At 35.5% G+C, this 26,826-nt stretch overlaps 1 protein-coding gene across 9 annotated transcripts in view; it reads right to left on the bottom strand.

Moving 5' to 3' along the window:
• LOC128985614 (FERM domain-containing protein 8) overlaps nucleotides 1–26,826 on the bottom strand; it is a 140,494-nt gene that overhangs the window by 56,032 nt on the left and 57,636 nt on the right. For 8 of the 9 annotated variants that reach the window (XR_008490053.1, XM_054405314.1, XM_054405323.1 and 5 more), the window contains one exon: nucleotides 14,689–14,850. The exons of the other annotated variant lie outside the window; for it this stretch is intronic. Coding sequence is in view for 7 of the 8 variants with exons in the window: in XM_054405314.1 (XP_054261289.1) it covers nucleotides 14,689–14,850 (162 nt within the window). In the remaining variant the exon portion in view is untranslated. The remainder of the gene's footprint in view (nucleotides 1–14,688; nucleotides 14,851–26,826) is intronic. 9 annotated transcript variants of the gene reach the window in all.

The raw sequence follows: 26,826 nt of genomic DNA, 5'->3' as shown, positions 1-26,826 counted from the left end.
TTTTGTCATACTGCAGTAAAAACAGTTGTCATTGGTGCATGCGTTGCGGGTCTAAAGTAGCATTTTTATTCTTTAGGGAATAAAATTCGTTTAAGCCTCTATGGAGTAAACCTTAGCTGTTGTCAACTCAGTTGTAAATTTCTATTGTATACGATTGAATACGTATCGAAATATGTAACGATTCGTGCTTCATAATCATTTTAACCTTCAGTCTACAGTCTCTTCCCATAGCATTTTAGAATTGCAGATACATTTACCCACAACATTTACCATTCCCACACTCAACACTGCCCACCATTACTACTTCCTTCACCACCCCCTACGTCGTGGAGCTGTTTCCCTCTCTTCCCATAGCATTTTAGGATTGCAGATACTTTAATGTAATTGCCAAAGACAGTTCCCACACTCTGCACTGCAAGCCTTACTACTTCCTTCACCATTTCCTACGTCATAGACCTGTTTCCTTCCCTTCTCATAGCATTTAAGTATTAGATACATTTATCTAACTGCCCAAACGGTTCCCTCACTCTGCAATGCCAGCCTTTACTACTTCCTTCACCACTTCCTACGTCGTGGGGCCTGTTTCCTTCCCTTCTCATAGCATTTTAGGATTGAAGATACATTAATCTAACTGCCACAGACGGTTCTCACAATATGTTCATACTTTACTAATTCCTAGGCCACTTCCTACATCGTGGACCTGTTTTCATCACTTTCCATAGCATTTTAGTATTTTAGATACGTTAATCTAATTGCCACAAACATTGCTCACACTCCGCACTGCTAGCCTATTTACTGCTTCTTTCACCATTTTCTATGTCGTGGGCATGCTTCCATCCCTTCTCATAGCATTTCAGCATTGCAGATACATTAATCTAACTGCTACCAGTTCCCAAACTCCATACTGCTCACCTTACTTCTTCCTCCACCTCTTCTCACGTCGCAGACCTGTTTCCCTCTCTTCCCATAGCATTTTAAGATTGTAGATACCAAGATCCTAATCGTCATAAACAGTTCCCACCCTCCGAAAAACTCGCCTTTACTGCTTCCTTCATCACTTCCTACGTCACGGACCTGTTTACCTCCCTTCCCTTAGCATTATTGGAATGCAAATACCTTAATCTATTGGTCATAAACAGATCCCACACTCCAGGCAGCTCACCTTGACTACTTTCTTCACCACTTTGTACATCGCGGACCTGTTTTCCTCCCGTCCCATAGCATTTTAGGATTGTAGATACCTTAACCGAATAGTCATAAACAGTTTCCAAACTCTGGACAGCTCGCCTTGACTATTTCCTTCACCACTTCCTACGTCGCGGACCCGTTTTCCTCCCTTCCCATAGAATTTTAGGAATGCAGATACCTTAATCTAATCGTCATAAACAGTTCCCACACTCCGGGTAGATCGCCTTGACTACTTCCTTCACCACTTCCTACGTCACGGACCCGTTTTCCTCTCTTCCCATAGAATTTTAGGAATGCAGATACCTACCTAAATCTAATCGTCTTAAACAGTTTATACACTCCAGACTGCTCACCTTTACTACTTCCTTCACCACTTCCTACGTCACGGACCTCAAGCTAGTGTCTTCATTTGATTATATTTATGATCCATATCACCGTTTATGTTCTAATATCTGTGGAATAATGCTATCAGCTATTTATTTATCTACTGCATTCAAAAGTCAACAGCTGATCATATGTATTTGTTTTTGTGTCAAATACTGCTTCCATAAGGATTACATTGAAACTTTGAGACCCAGTGGGGCGGATTCCTGAGAGACTTTTTTAACGCCATATAGATGTTGGCACTCACCGATATGGTCGTTATCACCATGCAAAATTTGAAAACGATTGATTCAGCCGTCTAGGAGGAGTTTGCGTATTACGAAATGCATAAAAGTCGACGTATAAATTATTATAAATAACTAGTGGAACCCCGTCGAAATCGACGGTTAATCTTGAGGTTTTATGTAAATTCAGCTAACTGCGATGGATAGAGTGAAGTTATTAAAATCTTAGTTAAATGAAGGGAGGATAAGCAATAATAAGTATGACGATTGTGTTCCCTAAAAAACGTGATTGATCAATTCGTTTAACACAATATTTCCTACCTTTTTATCGGCTTTAGGTTGCCCAAAAGGTTTTTTAGGAGTCTTATAATTGTTTGTTCATGAGTTTGTTACATGCCAAAGCCACTTTCACTATATGGGAGAATGAGTTCATATAATTAGTCTATCATGTTACAGAAAGAGTCAATATTTATTACTATAACAACTATAATTCAATCTGCTTTAGGAAAATCATTCAGATTGTATCCGGATTTATAAGTAAATCTTCATCTTTGGTCATAAAAATACAAAATTCTATCAGCATATTAAATCAGTGTTTTTTGTATTTGATAAAAATATCTGATTCTCCAGAAAGCAGTAACATTCTTACTTCGATCTCAGCAATTTTAATTCCTTCTCTTGCCACATCGACCCATGTATTTAATCATCCTGTTCTTACTTGATAATCCATTAACTTATGGGGTAGTTTTGCCTTGGCCATATCGATCACATAAAGCTGTGCATGTATTTCGTGGATGGAATGAACCATAATTGTAGGAAATTTGATCACAAATCTTGAACATTTGCAGAACCAAATCCATTACCTAGTCCAGCCTTGGTAACAAATTATGCAAATGCGATGAGATGTGATGACACTGTTGTGTTTCCGAATGTTTTGTATGAAGTGAGGTTTAGATGCGTTGTTCGACCTAGCTATATGTGTAGGCTACATCAAAGTAAAAACCGTGTACACATTTTTTTTAAATACCTGAATTGACATTAGTTCACCTACTTCACCAAAACCATAGATGAAACATACTCCGTAGTTAGTCTATTCCAAAACTTGGAACACAGCTCTCATCCTCAACGTACCCATCTATGACACAATTTTCAACCCGATTATCAAAAACCTTCATACCAATAAATAAATCTCTGGTGTTCTTTCTTGAATTTAAAAAAATATGGTGATTGAAAGTAGGAAAAAAAGGCAAGTGCCAACCTTACAATATATATAAGCTAACCCGATAAGGAATAATTATGTTCCTTTGAAATTGATATATCACACCTATTTCATAATTTAAAATTTTCTAAGAGCAATAATGCATAGATTATTGAACAAAACATTTAAAACGTATCATAAATTCATCATTTTGTTGAAACTATAAAAAACTTGCCATGCAGTAGAGAATCCATTTAAAATCATAAATAATAATGTAAAAATTTAATTTTGACAGTTTCAGTAGACCTTTGAATAAAATTTTAATATTAACAGCTGGTTCATTAAAAGTAGTGTAAAATTATCCATATGGTCGTAATGTAAACAAAATTGCAGAGTGAACTTTAAAGGCCTCTGGGACAGAGCCCCAAGAAAATTTACCTCGTTTCTCTTTTGAGGGCTCACCTACAGACCAATACCTTTCTTTAGACACCCCTACCAAGTTTCTACGCCCAGCCGTTCTCTCAAATTTACTGTGACAAAAACCTCGTTTTCCTCCATAAGAATAACATGGGATGGGAATTTAAAGGCCTCTGGGGCAGAGCCCCGAGGGAATTCTCCATGTTTCTCTTTTGATGGCTCATCTACAGACCAGTACCTTTCTTTAGACACCTCTACCGAGTTTCTACGCCCAGCCGTTCTCTCAAAATAGCTGTCACAAAGAAAAACAGTTTCAAATTAATATATAGATACTATATAATTTATAATAATAATAATTATTATATTTTATTAATTACTAGCTGTAACCCGCGGGCTTTGCCCCTTTTAACTTCTTAATTTTCAAAACGATCTCGTTCGCATGGCTCAATCACGTCCTGGTTGGAGCTCGTTCGCTACGCTCACTCACCTTTAGGTTGGAACTCATTCGCTGCGCTCACTTGCCTTCAGGTTAGCTCGTTCGCTACGCTCACTTGCCTTCAGGTTAGCTCGTTCGCTACGCTAACTCGCCTCCAGGTTGAAGTTCGTTCGCTACGCTCACTCACCTTTTGGTTGCAAATTAGCTGTTGTCATAAATGTAAAAGAAATAATAGTGCTGCACCCTGTTGGTAATCCTTGTAACTTTAATGCTATTGAACATCATAGAACAGAACCAACTTGTTTAATTGAAACAGCTGTTAAGATTCATTAATTCCATTTCTCATAAGGTTAACATGGGAAACTCCAGAGCCACTGGGGCGGAGCCGATTGGACGGATCACGAAATTGATGGTGTATAAACCTATTCCATGAAATTCTACACGTATGTACCATGTTTCTTGGCAATCGGTTCAGCGGTGTCTGAGTTTATCACTGCCAAACAAATATATATATATATATACAAACATCCTCTTTTATACTTATAGATATTATTAATAATTACAAGATGCTAGCCCGTCCTACGTACGGGAATTGAGTAGTCAGTTAAAACTGTGTACAATTCAGAACAGCTTGACAAAATATTTTCTTGCAGTTTTAATGTGAAAAATCATCTTGTAAACAAATGTTGCGTGGCCAAATATGTTTTATTATAGGCCTATACGATATACATTTTAGATCCGATAATTTTACAATAAAACAGCAATTGTGACAATGTGAAAAGCGTTGAAGTGAGATTTACTGCTGATTTGCACACTGATTATAAGTAGCCTACAGTAGAGAGTAATAGCTTTGACTATTAATATAATAATTCAGTATCCAATAGTCAATGGTAATAGTCGATTGAGAAGTGTATAGACCTAGTCAACAATACCACCTTCCATTGCATACCTGCCTCTCCCATAATTATCACCACAATACAATTACTCATACTATACACAATTTTCAGTAGGTCTGAATAGATACTACCTAAATTTAAAATTAAATATTGAATAAAATTCACAATACAAATAATATAACTTTGGTGTCCTAACATCATTAAACGAATCGTCCACACCTATCCTTTATATCAATTACCCTGAATCAATTGCTAATTAAATAAGAGTTAACAAAGAAAAGTAAAAACAATAACATATAGTTTGTTTTGAATTAGCTGTTTAAAATAACATTCATTTGTAAAAAGAACTGGTCACATGTTGAAGGAATTTAAAAAGTAATCACGCTAGTAAAGCTAGTGACGTAATTATCTATGTTGATAATCCATACTGTTATCAGTTCTAATATCTATATATCTAATTCCGTAAGACCAAAATTTTACAATGAAATTGTGAGTGAACGGGAGGCCGTAAAAAGCTGAGAGAGGTCTCATTTTAAAGGCCTGGGCATGAAATTTTGGGGAAAAATATTCATTTTTCTTAATTATGTACCAAAAGGTTGCTACAGATTAAAATAATTCACATTTAAATAGCATTGGAATCTAATGTTGTGTCTTTTTATTTAGTGTAAACACAGCTGTGATTATATAAATTTAAAAAAATATAACCACCCCTGAATGTGCATTATTTTGTTATTGTAAAATTGTTAGTGAAGTAGTAAACAACACAAAGTGAAAATTAGATAAAATCTGTTGAACAAACAATTTGATGCTTTTAAACTGAATACTTTACAATGGATTGTTCTTTTGCACAGTAATAATGTATAATGTCGGAAGACCACCACGCAGAGGAATTGTTCCTCAAAATGAGAACAGGCGCCAGATTTGGCACGATATTAATGGAAGAAGAATAAATGAGCATCGAATGAACATGAATTTATTCCTGTGTATAGATTACCACTTTTAAATGAGATTGCATTACACAGCGTAGAACCAATGAACGAAGGGTGCATTCATTGTGGTACATTGCGCAATTTGATTTGGTGAAATTGTGGCGCAAGGCCGAACCTTCACAAAAGTTGGCATTTATTTGAAAAAAACCAGTGTTCAACCATGGTCAACTTATGTTGCTTTTTGATTTGCAAAGAGGCCAGATGATGTTAATAGTACTAGAACCAAATAAAGACCAAGGAATAGACCAAAATGGATACTATACGACAAATGTTGTTTCAGAGAGATTTTGTTATAGCATTTTACAATTTGGATGATGACATTATCTCTATGTGTTTTTCTAAGTGGATTTGTCTATATTTAAAGAAATCTATATATATTTAATTAATAGTCATGAAGACAATTATTGGAAAATGTTCCATAGTTGTATTATGATTAGAAAGTATATATTATAAACACACCGCATGTCCTTTGGAATTTTTCTTTTAAACAGAGTAGACATCAAAATGCATTACTTATGCAGGTATGTAATAACTATTATACATATCATAATATGCAAAAATGTTAAATTATAATTCAAGGTAGGGTAACCCATGAGGCTTATAATTTGTACCAAATATTTACTAGAATATAGGGGCTATTGCCCCTACAAGCCACTAGTCTGTAATAATTACCTAACTATTAAATCAACCTAAATCCCATATTAATTTATTAAAAGTATAAGATATTTAAAGTTGAAATAAAAATGATATTTTGCCTACATCATAGGACAATTTGAAGAGTTACCCCTAAAAGGTGTTCATATAAAGACCACAGTTGGCGAAAAATCTAAACGAGTATCGAAAATACTACTTATGAATGTCAGTAATAATGATGTAAAAAGTACTTTACAATTAATCATGGTACCTAACTTAGTACACAATCTTATATTAGGAATGGATACGATTACATTATGGAAGATGACAATAAACTTTAATGACAATATAATAAAATTGAATATAAATAATAATGACATGTTATTGAAGTTTGACGGGAATTTATTATGAAGGAATTTTGTGCTATTTAATGAACAACAACGATGATGATTATGATGATATATATGATTATGAAAACTCACATGAAAATAATATACTAAATAAATATGATTATGGTACATTACACCACTCCAATACACCAACACTCACAATTAACTCTGATACTATAGCTGATACTGTTAAACAAAACCAACTACTAAATACCGAACAGAAAAGTCAACTCGTCAATTTATTCCTCAAATACCAAGATACATTTTCGGACGCTCCAGGATTATGTAACAAATACCAGCATCACCTTGAAGTAAAGGAACCAACTACATTCCAAATGAAGAATCCGAAGAACAAGAACTTGGACTATACCATGTTTCTACCATCATGCATTATTTACCCCAAGCAATGAAGATATTTAATCACCAAAAACCTGTCAAGTTTATTTATGACCTAATTGTAAATATTGTATATAATTTTATTCTTTTCACATTGATCTATTCAAGTGAGTTTGTATACCTAATTAACCCTCCGAGTGTCCCTTGTTTTGGCCTTAATGTCTGCCTATTTTTTGCTCATTTGCAAGGTTTTATTAAAACGGATCTGAGAAGCTTGAAAACAATGTTAATTATACTGTTCTATATACCATTTTGTTTGGAAAATCATGGGCTTTAATATTATACATAGAACATAAGGAACATTTGTTTCAAAAAAAATGTTTAGGTAAAAAAAAATATTTTGGCAAACCACGTAAAATTGGTGCTTGTGGTTTTGTCACTTTTAAGTATTTTATTTCATCTGCAGTTAAAAGGTTGGTGCTGAGAGAAATGATTTTGTTTATGTCCTTTGAAAACGAACAAGCACCAATTTTACGTGGTTTGCCGAAGATCCATAAGACTAATATCCCGATCAGGCCTTTAGTTAACTTCACCCCTTCGCCCGCTTATAAAATAGCTAAGACTCTCGACAAAATCATTCGTAGAGAAACTAAGTTAGAGAATAGCCATTCCATCAAAAACACTATAGAGTTAGTCGACAAGTTGTCAAAAATCAATTACAACCCACGATACAATATGGCCTCCTTTGACATCGTTAACCTGTTCACTAATGTTCCAATCAACGAAACAATAAATATTCTAAGGAATAATCTTGATAAAAACTCCACATTATCAGATCACGCTAAAGATGAATTGTTAATTTTAACCGAAGCAGTATTAAAACAGAACTATTTCATGTTTGATAATGAATATTACATCCAGAATGAAGGCATGGCCATGGGATCACCTTTGTCCAGTGTACTAACTGAGCTATTTTTAAACAAAATCGAAGTAGAACACCTATGGTCTGATAAGAACCGCCAGAAAGATAAGATAATATTCTACTGCCGCTACGTTGATGACACGTTCCTTCTCTTCAATGGTAACATAAGACAGCTCAATATCCTTAACTCATATCTTAATTCCATCCATAAGAATTTAAAGTTTACCTTAGAGGAAGAGAACAACAACAAGCTAAATTTCCTGGACGTAACAATAACAAAACATCCCAACAATTTCACTTTCAATATTTACAGGAAACCAACCACAACTGACCAAACAATACATTCTTCATCCCATCATCCGTACAGTCAAAAAATGGCTGCATATAATAGCTTTGTTCATCGACTTATTTCTCTACCTCTTAATCAAGACAGTTATAACGAGGAACTTAACATCATAAAACACATAGCAGTATCTAATGGATATAAAAGCTCCATCATAGACAAGATAGTAACTAAACATAAAAATGGAAATAGGCCTAAGTTGTTAAAAGAGAAGCAGAAATACGTTTCCACTGAGTATGGCACAGTTTTGAACAATAGCCTTAAATCTGAAATGACCAAAAACAATTTTAAAATGTCATTTAAAACGTCAAATAAACTATCTCATCTCCTAAAACCACGAATTGTACAAAACACTGCTAATTTTGATCAGACAGGAATTTACAAAATTAAATGCAATGACTGTCCCAGTTACTACATTGGACAAACAGCTCGCTCGTTTACACAAAGATTTAAAGAACACCTGCCTAAAAAATCTACTAAATCTGCCTTCGCAAATCATTTGATAGACACAAACCATAATTACACCGACATTAATACCAATCTGGACATATTGCATTATTGCAGAAAAGGCAAACATATGAACACCATCGAAGAGTTCGAAATATACCGATCATCTAAAAACAGTCCTACCCATTTGCTCAATGAAAAATTATCCTTTGAGTCAAATTTAATCTACAATACAGCAATAGATATGATAGATGGCAGTGTCAATGTGATGCGAGGATCTGACGACAACGGGAGTGGGAGGGGGCACATACGTCACGCTCCGACATCGACGCGTACGCGTGCCCAGTCATGACTCATCTTTTGCCGGCTACACCACGCACGCTACCGTACCAGTATTATTTAATTGGCCAATTTTGTTAAATGTTTGTGTTTTCGTGTTCGTGTTCGTGTCTTCAACGACTCTTCACAGTTATGAAGAGGATTTATGTGTTTAGAAGGAGTTTAACCATGGTATCAGCTTGAAAATGAACCTTTAGGTTCGAAACCTGGGTCGCTGACCTAAAACAGGATCACGGACAAGTACTACAGGTATTTAACCTTTTATTAGTAAATTACGTGATTCAGAGGCTAAACATGTTACATCAATATCACTACCTACTTCTTCAGGATCATCAACCAGCCCTTCAAAATCACTTAAATCTTCTTATAATGCACCACGTATATCACTACTTTAGATTTTTAATACTAAAACAATGATAAACGTAATAAAACACATCAGTCATCGGTCCGAGGTTAGACAAGCTGTTTACAAATACGCACGTCAGCTGTCTGCTACAATATTTTCGGAACTAAAATGAATAGCGCTTAGAGACAGACCTCCGGAGAAAGCTCTGAATCTGTATAATAAAACGATACCTAACTCGATCCAGTTCAATCTAATTTTGTCAGTCATAGAGCCTTCGCCGTAAACAGTGTTTGTGAGTCGCTGTAGCGACACAAAACACTACACAAATAACACTCGGAGGGTTAATCTCTCAAGAACTTATAAACTTTTATTTGTTTCACCTAGTTCATTACTATGTTTTCTCTTATTCAAATGATACAACTTGTTAATTTGAGGTATTTCCTATTCCAATATTAATGTTTTCTATGATAATTTTGTTCACATTATTCAAAATCTAGTATTGGATACTCCAATAACAGATTTCTGAGGGATATTTGAGATGTTCAAAAATTATCCTCATTGTTTACTTTTGAATTTGTATATAAGTTGTTTATAAACCATGTGTTATGTATCCAAACACCTAGGCCTACTATTAGCTAAATTAATACCTCTAAATTATCACATGTTTAAATACAGTAAAAGGGCAAAAGGTTTCACCTATTGTAAATTTCCATATTTCACATTCTCATCAAACACTGTCTTTTATTATTTAACCCCTTCGCTTACAACGACGGCGATCCGCCGTCGCGCTCCCGTTAGCCATTGTGTGAAGCGACGGCGAATCGCCGTCCGCTATTAAAACCTGTTTGTGCCGAGTTAGTTCCCAAGAAATCCAATAGATCGCATATGCTTCTTGTTCTATGATTTCCAGGCTTTCTTTTGGTTATATTTTCGTCATCTCAGTCCAGTCCAATCGGCAAAAAAACTGAAGTTGAAATGGTGCAACTTAGCAGCTGACGACGTCTACACTGGTTTCACAGCTGATACGTTGTTGTGTTTACTTCGACGATGTAAACATTGTGTTAGAGCCTTGTTTTACTTTATTATTTTATTGAAAAGTGTAGTTATCTTATAAAATAAGTTATAGAATTTACTTAGTGTAAGTTTTTATCAGTATTTTACTTTTTCGTCGTTATAATGACTGAGTTATTAGGCCTATCATGTCGTGTTTCACTTCGTCGTGATAAAGATTGAGCTACAGTATCTTGTTTTACTATATTATTCAATTGAAAAGCTTTTGTATAATACGATGAGTCTTCAAAATAACTTGGTATTCGTGGATGAATGTGGAAAAGAGTTAGATGAAAGTGACATCATAAAACTTATAGGGGATTGTGACAGTGACAGTGATTGTGACTTGTTTGAGGAGAGTGGTTGGAGTGATGATGATGATTTGGAAGGGAGCAGAATTCAAGTGAGTAATAAGTCTAATACGCCTATTGATTATGAGACCACAGTTTCCCCAGAACATAATACTAATTGTGTTAGGCCTAGGCCATTAGAAAGTGACCAGTTGTTGCTTGAACAGCCTTCTTGCAGCTATGCTAGGCCTATGACCCCTCCAGATGCCCTTACTGTCCAATATAATTCAGATTTGTCTAGTAGGCCTGAAATATTTGATCAGCATGTATCTTCCCCATCACGTGATGAAGAATTGCCTAAATCAGTCCAGTTTCTTGATCGGTTATACCGCGGTAGTATGAGCGCGCCTTCTCTCTCGCCTACACCGAGTGAGGAAGCTGACGACCCTGGTTTCCCTGACTCTAGGCCTATAAATGATATAGATAGTGGCAGGCATAGGCCTATGACCCCTCCAAATGTCCAATCTGATTTAGATTTGCCTATTAGGCCTGAATTATTTGACCAGCTTGCATCTTCAATCGTGCCTGCCCTCTCACCTACACCGAGTGAGGAAGCTGACGACCCTAGCTTTCCTGACCCTAGGCCTAAAAGTAAACCTGTTAGGGGCAGGTCTAGAGGAAGAGGTAGGCCTATAGGAAAAAAAGCTATTTCACAACCATCTAAGCCTACTAAAAGGTCCAAAACTCAAACTAGTAACGATACAGCTCCACCAAAAAAGAAGAAAAAGGAGGGTTGGCAGTGGACCAGTACCATAGAAAGTAATATAATAAATAAAATCCCTTTTACTGGTTGTCCTGGTGTTAGAGCAAGTTTGGCTAGAAGTTTAGGCTCAGCTCCCTCTGAATTAGATGTTTTCAATGCGTTTCTTGATAATGACTTTTGGCAACATGTTGCAACAGAGACTAATAATTATGCCAAAGAAACAATTAAGAAAAAGAACGAAGCAGGCGGGGTAGGAAAAACTATATACTCAGAATGGTTTGACACAACTGCAGATGAGATGGCTTGTTTTTATACACTGTGTGTCCTTATGTCGCTTGTAAAAAAAAGAACCATACAATCATACTGGTCGCCTAATGCTGTAACTGAGACCCCTTTTTTTCGTAAAGTGATGCCATTCCGCCGTTTTTTGCTACTGTCCACATTTTTCCACCTTACAGACAATAATAGGAAACCTGTGAATGATAAACTGTGGAAGTTAAGGTACGTTATTGAGTACATGAACAGGAAGTTTTCCCATCTGTACATACCTGATGAAAACATAGCTGTCGATGAGAGTCTTATGAAGTTCCGAGGGAGGTTGGGCTATGTCCAATTTAATCCCAAGAAGAGAGCCAGATTTGGCATAAAGTTTTACAAGTGTTGTGAATCTGGAAGTGGTTATTGTTCTAAATTTAAGATCTATACTGGAGCTGAAGTCAAAGAAAATGTACCGGTTGAAGAAGGAAGTGGGGATTCTACACAGGAGGAAAAGCTGTTAACGAGTGAGGCGATAGTCGTTGAAATGACAAAAGATTTGGCAGGAAAAGGACATACTCTGACAATTGATAATTGGTATTCCTCACCTCTTCTCTTCTATAGACTTAAGCAAATAGGTTTCAATGTAATTGGAACAGCTAACTGGTGGAGATCAAACATGCCAGAGAGCTTCAAAGAGGGTAAACTTAAGTTGGGCGACTACGAGACAGCCTATAGCCACGATATGTTAGCAGTAAGGTGGCAGGACAAGAAGCAAGTTTGCATTTTGTCTACCTTTCATCAAAAAGCTGACAAAAGATCAACTGGCAAGAAAGACAGAGTTACCCAAGAAATTATAACAAAGCCAGAACCAGTGATCTACTATAATCGTTCAATGGGTGGAATTGACCGCGAGGATCAGCAATTAGCGTCGTTTCCTAGTATGAGGAGGTATGCTAAGGGATACAAGAAGATCTTCTTTTACATAATGGACATTGGCCTTTTTAACTCTTATGTAGTGTTCAAAAAATTAACCAGAAAAAAATTGGGGTTTAGTGAGTTCAAGGAGAGGTTTGTCAAGCAAATGTTTGAGTCGCGACAACTGCCACCGTACAATCGAAGAGGACGATCATCCAACTCAGAAACACCTCTGAGGCTCCAGGCAGCAACTTGGGGACATTTTCCTAGGCCTATTCCTCCAAATGAAGTCAAACAAACACCTTCAAGAAGATGTAAGGTGTGTAGTGCCCAGGGAAAGCGCAGTGACAGCCGATGGGAGTGTGAGCTCTGCCTTGTCGCACTTCACATGCCAGAGTGTTTCAAGGCATACCACACCAAAATGAACTTTGCTTGACATTTGGTGAGTTTTTATAAGTGTCATACAGTATTATAGACTAGTTCCAAAACATATATGAGCCCTATGTAGCTAAAAATTACCAATAAAAAAGTTTTTTTTAATTTTTTAATTTTTTTATTTTATTTTTATATGGTATAATAAAAAATTATAGTTATATTTTTTTGGGAAATATTTATATATTTTGAATCTACATTTAATTTTGAATAAGAAAATAATAATATCTTGCATATAAATAGTAAATGTTGCCTGAAAAAAAATTAAATCAGAAATGAATGAAACTAGCCACAACAAATTCGTTTGTTTTGGCCTAGGCGGGTAAAAAAAAAATCATAAGTGAATGGGTTAATAAGCTGAAATTTGTAATCACTGGAAGTTATTTATACAGTTTGAATTATTTTACAAAATTATTCTTCTCTTTCACTTTCAAAAATATAATTAAAATACTCGATATAATACCAACCAATCATAATTAACAGTGAATAGTGAGTGACATCAAGAAACCAGTGATAACTAATTGTTGCAACAGATGTATGAAATTTAACATCAAGATTTTCAATTGCATAGTAAGTGATGAAGAAGCAAGGAAGGAATCTGATATGAAAATTTTAATTGGTGATTTAACTTAACAGTATTTAAACCTCAAGATCTATCTCAATTACTTAATACCTATCATTTCTACATCAAGAAATATTTTGTGGTGAAGACTGCTATAAACTTTTGGGTGAGATCAAACTGAACTTGACTTAGGCCTACTTTGCTAAAATACTCACATTGCAAAATTTCTATTGACTTTTGCCGTTTTGAACTTTAACCTAAATTATCATTTTACTAAATTCAAAATTTGAACTTTCATCTTTTCAAAAGTGTATACCTAATTGAACTGTAACTTTTGATGAACATTAGGCTTATGCCTATCCAAAATCACATAAGCCTACTCTGAGCCGGCACGGTACTCCTAGAAGCCTGAGATAAGAATTTCATCTAAATTTATAACCATATTTGTACAATTTGATAAATAAAAGGTTTATTTGTGTTCACTATTGTAAACCCTGGACATTTATTTATTTACCAACACACATAGGCCTAGACTAATAAAGAACTTTACATCCGCTCAATTGGCGAAACTAAGGCCACATACCTAGTATTTTACATGTAACCAATCTTAATAATCTGACGTGGTCTATTACTGTATTTCATGTTCAATGATAAAATAAAAAATCTTTAATCTTGATTAATAAGTGAATGAACAAGGAGTACATGTTAACTCTTGGTGAACGAATGCAAGAATGGAAACTGTAATGTGCTGAGTGGTAAAGTAGGTCAGATTAGATGAGCTACTTGGGAATTCAAGGTACTGACTTGAAAATTCAAATATAGAAATGTAAAATTAAATGTTATTTTCAAAATACGTTTGATTACATGTTATTTGATAATCCCCTTGAGATACATGTTATCAAGGTTCTAATAAACAAAGATATCTACAAACCTGAAGAAATGGATGGTGTGGATGTGGGGATTGTAAGGTCCAAGCTCTAGTCTAGCCTGTATACCCCCCAGCATGATGTAGTGGCCTACTTCACAGGGATATCTACCTTCCAATATATTGTATCTGGCTTCACAGTAGAGCAGATCCATGATCTTGGGATCCCTACAAAGCCAAACAAACAATACTGTTAGCCTAGATAATCATAGTGCCATTTTACATTTTGTTTTTAAAATCAATGAAACAGGAATCAAAATGTTTCCGGGGGTCATTCCACATCAAATCATCCACAAAGAATTCAAATTGTCACCCACCATCTCAGATTTCAATTAAACTTATAGGTTATGATCTTCCTACTAAGATATGAAAATATTCCAAATTTCAACTCTTTATCCCAAATGGTTTTAGATTTATAGCATTTTAATTAATTCAAGCATTAGGGTATTGCCTGTAGACAGTTTACTCTAAAGACATGAAAAGGTTGAGGAAAATCAAAGAAGTGTTCAAGTTGATCAACCAAAAAGGTACTGATGAGAAAAATGAACTTGTACTTGAAGATAGGCAAACATCAGCAAATGAAACTAAAGAACATAATGTCAAATGAAATGGAAGAGATTGAACACAACGAGCCATATATGATTGATGAGAATAATAAATAATGGAGATGATCATCAGAATAATGATATTAACTTTAAAGTAAGAAAATCTGAAAGAAAAACAAAAGGTGTTCCTCCTAACAGACTATCATTAAGGCCGTTTGGCCGCCAGGCTAGTCTAAAGGTGAGGAGCAGTAGTTCTACAAGTCGCCACCGCGCGCGCTTGGATGTCCGTTTGGAGGCAGCGCTGTAGGTGTGTGTTTGAGCTGTCCCCCTTCACCCCTCCTCTAGCCACACACTGCATCACTGCTTCTCGTATACGCGAGGCCTGGCACGGGCACGGCCCGTCGTATCCGTGGTCCGGGCTAGCAACCCTAAACCAAATCACATTGCTAACTGACACAAATTGACTATCTTATGTTGATTGGTGTTTGCACTTACTGTTATAGTAATTATCAATATATCAATAATTAATCTGTTTTTTAACAGACTGGCTCTAATATTGTTACAGTAATAATATTAACTAGGCGAAACCCGTCGAAATCGACGGTTACTTTCAAGGCTTACGTTAATTAACGGAATAAAAATAACTCCCAAAAAGTGTGATGTTTGAAATAAAATTTAAAAATGAACAGCTGTTTCATAAAAAAGTATTATTCACATGGCCAAAATGTAAACAACTCTGTGGAGGGATCTTTAAAGGCTTCTGGGGCAGAGTCCAAAGGGATTTTGCTTAGTTTTTCTTTTGATAACTCATCTACAGACCAAGACCTTTCTTTGGACACCTCTACCTAGTTTCTACGCCCAGCCGTTCTCTCAAATTAGTGTGGACAAAGTTTCCAATTAAATATTTAGTTTCCCCCATGTTAATCTTATGGGAGAAACTCCAACTTTGATGGCCTGTGGGGCAAAGCCCGAGGATTTTTATTACAGGAATTGTTGAAAGGGGGAGTCTACACAAAAACTACTTTATTTTGACACGTCGTTTGTAAAAATCCGTCCATTATTATTGGAGGAGTAGTGTTTTGTAGAAATCGCCTTCACGTATTATATATAAGGATATTTAAAACTAAGTCACACAGATATTTTTTTATTTGCCTTTGGATATTTCGTAATACTAAACCTCTTTTTGGGTATATTTATAAAGTCAAAATTAATTTTTTTCTGAATAATCCTGAATTAAAAATAAGCAAAACGAAGTGTTAGCCCGTTCTATGTACGGGAGTAGCCAGTTAAAACTGTATAATTCAGAACAGCTAGCTTACACGTTTAAAGACAAATTTTATTACAGCCTACAGTAGAAAGAGTAATTATCAATTGAGAAGTGTATAGGCAATACATACACAAATATGTATTCATTGGTATAGGCCTAGTCAACGATATCACCTTCCAATTCAATCGCATACCTGCCTCTTCCATAATCAATATGACCACAATACAATTACTCATACTATACACAATTTCCAGTAGGTCTGAATAGAAACTTCCTAAAATAAAACGAAAACATTCAATAAAATTCACAGTACACATAATTATAACGTTGGTGTCCTGACATCATCAAACGACTCGCCCACATATATCCTTTACTAGCAGAGTACCCGTCCTTAGTACGGGGTTGGCATATCAGTATAAAATGTTGATTGCAGTTATGCTCATAAGAGCTTTCTGTTTGCAATGGGGAAGGACAAAGTTTGATAACATTTGCTTCTCTAAATTCAAGGTAGTATTACACATCTACCATAGCCCTAATGTTCTACGACTAAAATAAATTATAACAAATTCGGTACTTCAGTATTAAACGGAGGCCACATTTTGTCAGCGCGCTGCGGCGGTTATGTTAGGTTGGGTTATCGTAAATATTATGTGTGTAGGACTTTCCTCGCTTCGTTATGAATCGAACGATACTTTCTATTATGATAACCCAACCTAACATAACCGCCGCAGCGCGCTGACAAAATGTGGCCTCCGTTTAATACTGAAGTACCAAAAATTCACAATATGCCACAAATATTCATTAGATTAAAAACATAAACATAACTGTAATTAATCATTCTTTCTTCGATTAGGTCTCTGTCCCAGAAGCCTTTAAAGATCCCTCCACAGATTTGTTTACATTTTGGTCATGTGGAAAATAATTTTTAATAAAACAGCTGTTAATTTTAAAATTGTATTTTATGCAACACAAATTTATTGGGAGTTACTGAATAGTCCAAAAGAAGTATTTGCAATGTTATTTTCTGATTTTAAACTGGATTTTCTTCAGTATCATGCCATGTGTTGAAATATAACGTCCCATTACGAAATCAGTGGAAAATCCTTTTTTCACAATACAATTAATTCTCATTGAACTATCTTATATCTAATTCACGGGTTGGTGTCTGACTTTTTCACACCTTTTCCCTATAGTTTGTCATAATATTCTAAACATATCATCATGGGTTCATGAGGTTATTGTCATACATGCTTTCAATCGTTGGAAAAATCTTCGATGGTGTAATACAATACAAAATAATACAAGCGCAGAAGAGCACGATGCCCATTTGAGCCGTGTCCATATTTTGTTAAATTAATAGTGGTTTACAGCAACTGGATAAAACATTTTACAATATTTATGTAGAAATATGTGCATGATTTAGAAAGTCATTAAGCTGGAAAACTGCAATATACTGCAGACTTTTCAGAGAGGTTACTTCGATGTATTCATTCAGCTTAGGGAAAACATAATAATGTATAGATATGTATATAAATAAGAACTTGAACTCTTAGAGAGCCTTTGAATGTTATTAGACTAACGAGAAGGGTTGTGCATGTTTACTAGCGCTACTCGGCAACAAAAACCATTTAATTTATCTCTAAACTATATATTCTTAAAGTGCACTGAGCAGCCTAAAAATATATGTAACTTACCCATATAATATAGTTACAAAATGCTCAAACTCGCATTGTGACATTTATAACTCGGCTTATATTTCTCCAACAGAAAATTCATCCGCAGTAGAATTTTATTGTGCTCTTACCGTTTCTAATAACATCCAAACACAGAAACCTTGCCTAAATTGGTACCTATGTTGACAAATTATTTACTGAGGCCTATATTACGGACCGTGGCCCACTGGTTTGGTAACATTATTGAAAATAACACGACATTTTGGCTGTCAAAATGGCACAATGAGTTAACTACTTAATCAGTTACTCGTTAACTATTTAATCAGCTACTGTCATAACGGAAAGTCGTATTTATTTCAAACTAGATCACATCATACTTTATAAGATACGTTGATTCACAATGTATGCATCAATATTTACGTAACAGACAATTTACATTATTTTTTGCTTTTTGGAAATGCTTCATTACTATGTAATTCGCATTATTTTTTGCCAATGAAGCTGCACGTCATATAAATTAGGAGGCCAATAACAGTTCAAGAATAAAAGCCAACATTACTTCAAGTTTATTCCACTACACCTAACATTCCGTAGAAAGATTATATTGACAACTTTATGTAATTGATAAGGCTGAGACAACTAACTGACATCCCCCATTTCTAGGAATTCCAGCTTTAACAGTAACCCCAAAACCAATTTCTCAAAACTTCAAAATTTTAAAAACGCAATTAATATTATTATTGTTTTTACGCTTATTAATCTTTAACCAATGCTAAATGCTCAAAATATGTATAATTTCACTCAATTTATCGCAGTTAGATGAATTAGCGTAAGCCTTGAAAGTAACCGTCGATTTCGACGGGTTTCACCTAGTAAAATAATATTCGTTTGAGCAAAAGAACTGGTCACATGTTGAAGGAATAAGCTTTCTTTTGAAAACTCGTGAGGTTTGATTTGTATACAGGTATACAGTAACTGCTAGACTTCAAAAAATGTAAAACTTAATTTTTTAAAAACTGACGACTTAAAATTATGGCTTCGACATTCCCTAGTTCTCAAAATTATTTTTCTTTCAATTGATACTCAAAATGATACTCAAAATACTCAAAATTGATACTTTCAAATGATACTCATAAGGTTAACATGGGGAACTGCAGAGCCACTGGGGGCACTGGGGCGGAGCCCTAAAGGAATTTTGAGATAAGAATAGGCCGATATATTCATCGGGAATGTTAGCTATCATAATGCCAAATTTCAGCCCAATCCGTCCAGTATTTCTCGCGTTTACTTGTCAGAAACATACATACATCCATACATCCAAACTTTCTCATTTTTATAGTATTAGTAGGATTACGTTATCAGTTCTAATATCCTTAATAATAATTAAACCACCCTCATTGAAACACTAATACACCGTACACCGTAATAATTCCGGTCGGTTTTCTCCTTCTCAAAATGCCTCGCTGTACAGTACAGGCAACACAGGTCATTGATAGAGGGCCAATTGAGAACGGAAAGTCGTTTTCAAAAATATATGAAAGCTTGAACACTGGTACCATACAATCGCTGCACAACAAACACAAACTGTCGTACGCAACTCGAACACGTGGCCGGTGATAAGGTAGAGAGTTGTTGAGAAGAGCGCGCGGGAACGAGGAGAGAGTGGTGTAGACGCGGGGGAACGGGGAGGGACGGGCGTGCGCCCGCGCGCCGTGAGTGTGCGTCTGGGCACTGTACACACACGCAACGCCTCGCCACCGTATTTTTCCAATATTTTGTTTTCAATTACATCCCTAAACCGTTTAAGTTTTTAAATGTAATTAATTTTTTATTCATACTTCCATTAGTTGTCCGTCTTATGAGCTAATTTTTGTTGCAATACCACAAACCGCATAATTGTAGTGATTTTTTTTAAAATGTCACATTTTTTATTTATAGCTTTTATGAAAATTTAATTAGCTCATGAAGTTAAGGGGCATTAAACAATGGTTTTTGTAATTTTTTGTGTCTCAGTCTACATCCGTTCTTGAGTTTAACGGTAAAAGAAGAGTACACTTTAAAGCACTATATCTCACTTAATAAATGGGGGAAAAAATTGTAAAAACAATTTTTTCCATTCTTATTAACAGCTTAATGAATTGGTAAGAAAAAAAAATAAAAATAAAATATTTTTTAAAATGGGCCAAACACCCTTAATAGCTCAGGGAAATGTGATTGAACCAAACTCTTGGAAACAATTGGAGAAATTGCCTGAACCTGAGAAGAATCAATGGGTTGTAGCAGCTCAAGAAGAAATGGAAGCCTTATTAAAAAATGATACATGGGAACTTGAACTTGTAGATTTATCTCCACAGAAAATAGCGGTTGGATGTAAATGGATATTTAAAGCAAAGTATGGAGATGACGGTATGGTTGAGCGCTATAAGGCACGTTTGGTAGCCAAAGGTTACTCACAGAAATATGGAGAAGACTATGATGAAATATTTGCTCCTGTTGTTAATTCAACAACAGTAATAATTTTACAATAAAATACAATACAATACAATATTCTTTATTGTTAATTCGTCAAGAATTACAATAGGGTCAATACAATAGTGAATTGTACATGTTAATTTTCATAAAATTCCTTTATTGAGTAGAAGGGTCTTGCGATTAGCCACTTCTTCAACTCCTGGTGTAGCTTGTTGCCAGTCAGGTCTCTCAGGTGGTCAGGTAGATGGTTCCTCAGCTTGCAGCCGGTGTAGGAAGGTTTTTTCTCCCAAAGAGTTGTTCGGTGAACTGGTAGTGCAAATTTGGAGCCATGACGGGTGTTGTAGTGGTGCAGGTCTCGGTTTCTTGGGGGGTTTATTTCATTCACATACTTTATAGATTCAAGTATGTAGAGAGACACCACTGTGAGGATTCCTAGGTTTGCGAATGCTAGTCTGCAAGTCTGTGGTGGGACAAGGTTGGCGAGGGCTCTTATGGCTTTCTTTTGAAGGACAAGAATTCGATTCATATTTTTTGTTGAAGTTCCTCCCCACACTGTCAAGCCATATCTAAGATGCGACTCTACCAGTGCGAAGTAAGCTGTTTTGGCCACGGAGAGTCCGCCTATGTAGTTTATTCTTCTGACGACATATATTCCAGTACTGATTTTTTTGCTTAAGTGGTTGATGTGCTCTTTCCATGTTAGTTTGTTATCAAGGATAACACCGAGAAATTTTGTGTGGTTTTCTACTGTTACATCCTCTAATTGAGGGACTATGTCTTTTTTCTTACTGAAATTCAGAGTTGTAGTTTTTGTGGGGTTTATTGCTAAGTCATTGTTCTTTGAGTAGAGGATAGCTTTATTTAGGATCGATTTTGAATTAAGGTAAAGGTTTTGGGCTGTGTTGTCCTTGATCAAAATGGTTGTGTCATCTGCATACATGATTGCAACAGCATTTTCACTCTCAATTTGATTGGGGAAGTCATTAGTCAATAAGATGAATAGAATCGGGCCTAATACAGAGCCTTGTGGAACTCCTCTCGTCAGCTTGCTTTTTGAAGATTTGAAACTTTCTGTGACTTCATTTGATGAGTTTTTCAGTTCCACGACTTGTGAACGTCCCGTTAGGTAGCTTTTGAACCATTCTAGCGCAGAGTTTCTTATACCGAGTCTTTCGAGTTTCTTGCATATCAGGTAGTGGCCCAGGCAGTCAAAAGCCTTACTGTAATCAAGGAAGATGGCGGAAATGTATTGTTCGTTTTCTATCTGGTCTAGGACGTACTCAATTAGTGCTGTTATAGCTGAGGATGTAGATTTATTCTTCCGAAAGCCATGTTGGCTGTCAGTTAAGAGTTTGTTATGATTAAGATGTGCCATTATTATTTACCAACCATAGCAGCGACAAAAGATCTGACTGTGCATCATTTTTATGTAAAAACAGTCTTTTTAAATGGAAAGTTAGAAGAAATATATATGCAACAGGCCGAAGGTTTTGAGAAATCTGATAATGATAAAGTTTATAAATTAAAGAAATCAATTTATGGGCTAAACAAGCAGCTCGGGCCTGGAATGAAACACTGAATACAACAATGATGAGCATGGGATTTGAAAAAAGCAATTCTGACCCTTGTTTATATACGAGTAATGCTGATGGAAATTATACATATTTAGTGGTTCATGTTGATGACATTTTGTGTGTTGGATCAATTGAAAATGTCAAGAAAACATTTCAAAAACTGACACAATACTTTGAAATGAAAGACTTAGGAGTTGTTCACAACTACAGTAGACTTGCTCTTACCCGGACTCCTCGGGACCGAGGCTAGTCGGGATAACGGGTTTTCCGGTTAAACCGACGTCCCCGAAAACTCGTTAAAATGGACTGTTTACTGTGATATATGACTTAACCCGTTCGCTGCGGGTTACCGCCCGGGCGGTAGCTCCGTGCTCCGCCACGCTGCGGCGCGCCGCCCGGGCGGTAATGTGCACCCGCAAAACTTATTCCGTTTGAGTGCAGCCACACTCCGGTGTAGGTCGGAGTATTTTTGTCCGTGCTTCGTGTATGACAGTGGCAGTTTTGTGGTGCGATCCATTCGTAATTATCGTTACTCGTTCCAAAACTATACCTGTCGGATTTTGACTCACTCATTACGTTTGTTAACTGTAATTTTGTGCTATATTAATTTAGTTTAATTGTAAAATAATGGCATCTACTGTGGGTGTTTAGCAAACTACGTCGACTCTTGTCATGAAACAGGACATCACCACACGTTATTTGATATTCGTCATACCGAAATATGAAAGCCAATCACCCGGCAATCGGGTTTGTTCGACGCTGCGGGCTGCGCCGCACTGGGGCTACGCCTGCCATTTGATGGACAGCAGCGAACGTGTTAAATTTAGGAGAGCATTGTATTTAGACACGTGATACTCACTTACAGTGAGACACTAAAGCTGAGTAATGGTGTGTTTGCGGGGGTTGCTGTGATCAGCCCAAGTGTAAATATTAAGGAAGTCTGTAAATCTAAATGTCAAATTAATGTAGAAAATACCACTGTAAATAGTACTATGTTAGATGAACAAATCGATGAAGTTTTTTTAGAAATAACAAAATAAATAACATATTACCTGTAGCTGCAATTATGGATGATTTTGATTATACTGTAAATAATAATGCTAAAACAAATAACAATGAAAATCAAGAATACTTAAACATTTTACAGGTTAATATCCCAGTCTATTAGGAACAAAATGTTAGAATTAGAACACTTTTGTGCCATAGAGTAAGTGCAGGTAATATGTGTGTCTGAACATTGGTTAGAGGAGCGGGAAGTTGAATTCTTTGTTCCTAAAGATTTTATTGCTGCAGATAGCCTATTATGTATAGGAAAAGTATAAAAAATGGTGGGATAGGAATATTTTTAAGAGAAGGGTTCACATTTACCAAAATAGATGTTAGCTTATTTTGCATTGACCTTCATTGTGAATTTAGCTGTATTAAAATAATTGATTATGATCTTATAGTTTTAAGTGTTTACAGATCCCCTAGTGGTAATATTGGTTTGTTTCTGGAAAATTTTGAGCTTGCTGTGAAAAAGCTGTTATCCATTTAAATTTGTAGCCATTGCAGGTGATTTTAACATAGAAATGATAAAAATGGAAAAGAAGACATCTATTGAGTTTGCCAATCTGTTGCGAAGTCTACATTTAGTTTGTACGAATAAAAAACCTACAAGAGGAAAATCATGCATAGATAATATAATTGTAAACTTTTCTTCAGATTTATATAATATAGATACAGTAGGAGGCTGTTTTGCAGACCATGAACTTTTAATATTAGATTTTTTACAGAAAACTATAAAACAATGTAACAACTCAAAAGAAGGAACAAAACAAATAATACGAAGGCAAAATGAAAGTAATATTAAACACTTTGTTGATCAATTGGTACAAGAGAAATGGGAAATGATAATGGACTATAAAATGGGTAAAATAAATGAGCATTTACTATTTGATGAATTTTTTATGAGATTAGTATCTTCGTGACATTTTAGTTCCCCATTAGTTAAGTGCAAACACAACAATAGACATAAGAAAGGAAAACTTAATTGGTATAATGAAAATTTAAGGAAACTTAGGGAAAAATGCTTCTTTGTTTTCTGTTTATAAGAGCTTACTCAAACATAAATCAAATAATTTGGAAAATGCCTATAGAACCTATATTGATTGTAAAAAGGCCTACAATCGTGAAATAAAATTAGCCAAAAAGCAAGTTTTTGAAAGGTATATTGATAAGGCCCCCAACAGGTGCAAGGCTGCTTGGGAAGTTATATCGCATGAATATTCTCCTACATCAACTAAGTCGGAGGTTTTGGATGCTGACAATCTCAATAACTATTTTATTGAATGTGTTAATGAGCTAGAAAACGAAATCCCTCTCACCAACACACCTGCACATGAGTTGCTGGGGATTCCCCCTATAGGACAATTGCATTTCCAATGGAGGGAGGTATCATGGCAAGAGGTTAACAATGTTGTAGCTAATTTCTCAAATTAAAAAGCTATGGATCATTACTGGTTTTCAAATTATAGCATCAAACAAATAATTCATTTTATAAGTGAGTCCTGGCTTTTTGTATTAGTAAATGTTTGAAAATTGGTTATTTCTCTGACCTTCCCAAAATTTCTAAAATTATTCCAGTATATAAAAAAGGTGATAACAAATCTTCCTAGTAATTATCGCCCTATTTCAATAGTGCCAATCCTTTCCAAAATTGTCGAATGTCTCATGCATAAACAAATGAATGAATATTTTGAAAATAACAATTTATTGACAAATTCACAGTTTGGATTTCGAGAGGGTAAATCAACAACTGCAGCTGTCTTAGAAGTAATTAATAAATCTTTAAATGCATTTGAAAATAAAGAAACTGTTTCATTAACTTTATTTGATCTTACAAAAGCTTTTGACTCTGTACCTTTTGATATTTTATTCAAAAAACTTGAATTTTATGGTATTACAGGTGAAACTTTAAAAATTTAAAAATCCTATTTAACCAATAGAAAGCAGTATGTATCGGTTGGAGGCAGTCAGTCAAACTTAAGATTGGTTGAAGTAGGTGTTCCACAGGGCTCGGTAGTTTGGGACCCTTCTTGTTTTTAATCTCGATAAATAACCTGCCGAGGAATGTTGATGTAGACACTGTTGTATATGCTGATGACACAACTTTGATTGCAACAAATAGAGATATCCATGAGCTTGATTTAATTACTAATGAATCAATAACATCAGCACTAAATTGGTTTTCTTCAAATAAATTGACGTGTAATCAAGAAAAAACACAGAAAATTCATTTGAGTCTATCCCCACTTGACAATGAATTAAAATCTGTAAAATTATTAGGATTCCAAATTGATTCAAAATTAAATTGGCAAGAGCACATAGAAATCACTTGTAAAAAAATTTCCAGAGTAAATTATCTAATTTGGAAACTCAGAGATTTTGTTAGTAATGAATACCTTCGAATTACTTATTTTGGTTTTTTTCAATCTGATATTTCTTACGGGATTATACTATGGGGACACTCCCCCCACGAAATTCTTTTATTACAAAAAAAAGTCATACGAACAATCTGTGGGGCTGGCCCTGTGGATAGCTGTCGACTTCTTTTTATAAACCTTAAAATTATGACCGTTGTAAATTTGTATATTTTTCACATACTACTCTACACTAAAGCCAATCTTCATCAATTCACTTGTAGAGAGAGTATACACTCTTACAATACAAGAGGCAAATCCAATCTAGATATCCCTGCTCATAGATTGGCCAAAACAGATAACTGCCATAAAATAAATTGCATACAGTTTTTAATAAATTAGGTCTGACAGAAAAACAGGTTCCTTTTAATAGGTTTAAGTCCAAAATGTTTGAGTGGCTCATCCAAAATCCATACAGTATACTCCCTCTTATCCGGACACCTTTTAACCGGACATCGGTTTAACTGGACTACACTTGGTAGAAGTGACATCTCTTTATCCAGATAATTTTTATTAGCACATCGGTTTAACCGCACTAGATCGGCAGGAAGTGGGCGGTACTGAAACGATTGTTCTCATGGGAAAGATTTGAGACCAGCGATTACGTGTCTAAATACAATGCTCTCCTAATTTTAAGTCAAATACTGTTTAGAGTATGCATTTAAACGGTCCGTTTTAACGAGATTTTGGGGACATCGGTTTAACCGGAAAAACCGTTATCCGGACTGATCTCGGTCTCGAGGGTCCGGATAAGAGGGAGTCAACTGTATTACTGTATAACAGAGTACTTAGTTTCTGATGTTAATATTAATTTTTAATTAAGAACCCACTGTATTTTATAGCTTTAGTTTTTATTTCTATTGTTGACTGTGTCTATCCCTTGTAAAAGGTCAATGACAATAAAGATCTTGATTCTTGATTCTTGATCACTGGTCTCAAATCATTCCCACGAGAACAGTCGTTTCAGTACTGCTTACTTCTTGCCAATCTAGTCCGGTTAAACTAATGTGCTGATAACAATTGTCCGGTTAAAGGGATGTCATTTCCGCCGAATGTGTAGTACGGTTAAACCGATGTCCGGTTAAAAGGTGTCCGGATAAGAGGGAGTCTACTGTACTTAGGAGTTGAAATTGATAAGATGGATGGAGACTT

Source organism: Macrosteles quadrilineatus, unplaced genomic scaffold (genome assembly GCF_028750875.1).
Source record: "Macrosteles quadrilineatus isolate MER2022 unplaced genomic scaffold, UCM_ALF_1.0 Scaffold_1__1_contigs__length_201487025, whole genome shotgun sequence".
Lineage (NCBI taxonomy): Eukaryota > Metazoa > Arthropoda > Insecta > Hemiptera > Cicadellidae > Macrosteles > Macrosteles quadrilineatus.
This window is presented reverse-complemented; position numbering and strand designations above follow the sequence as displayed.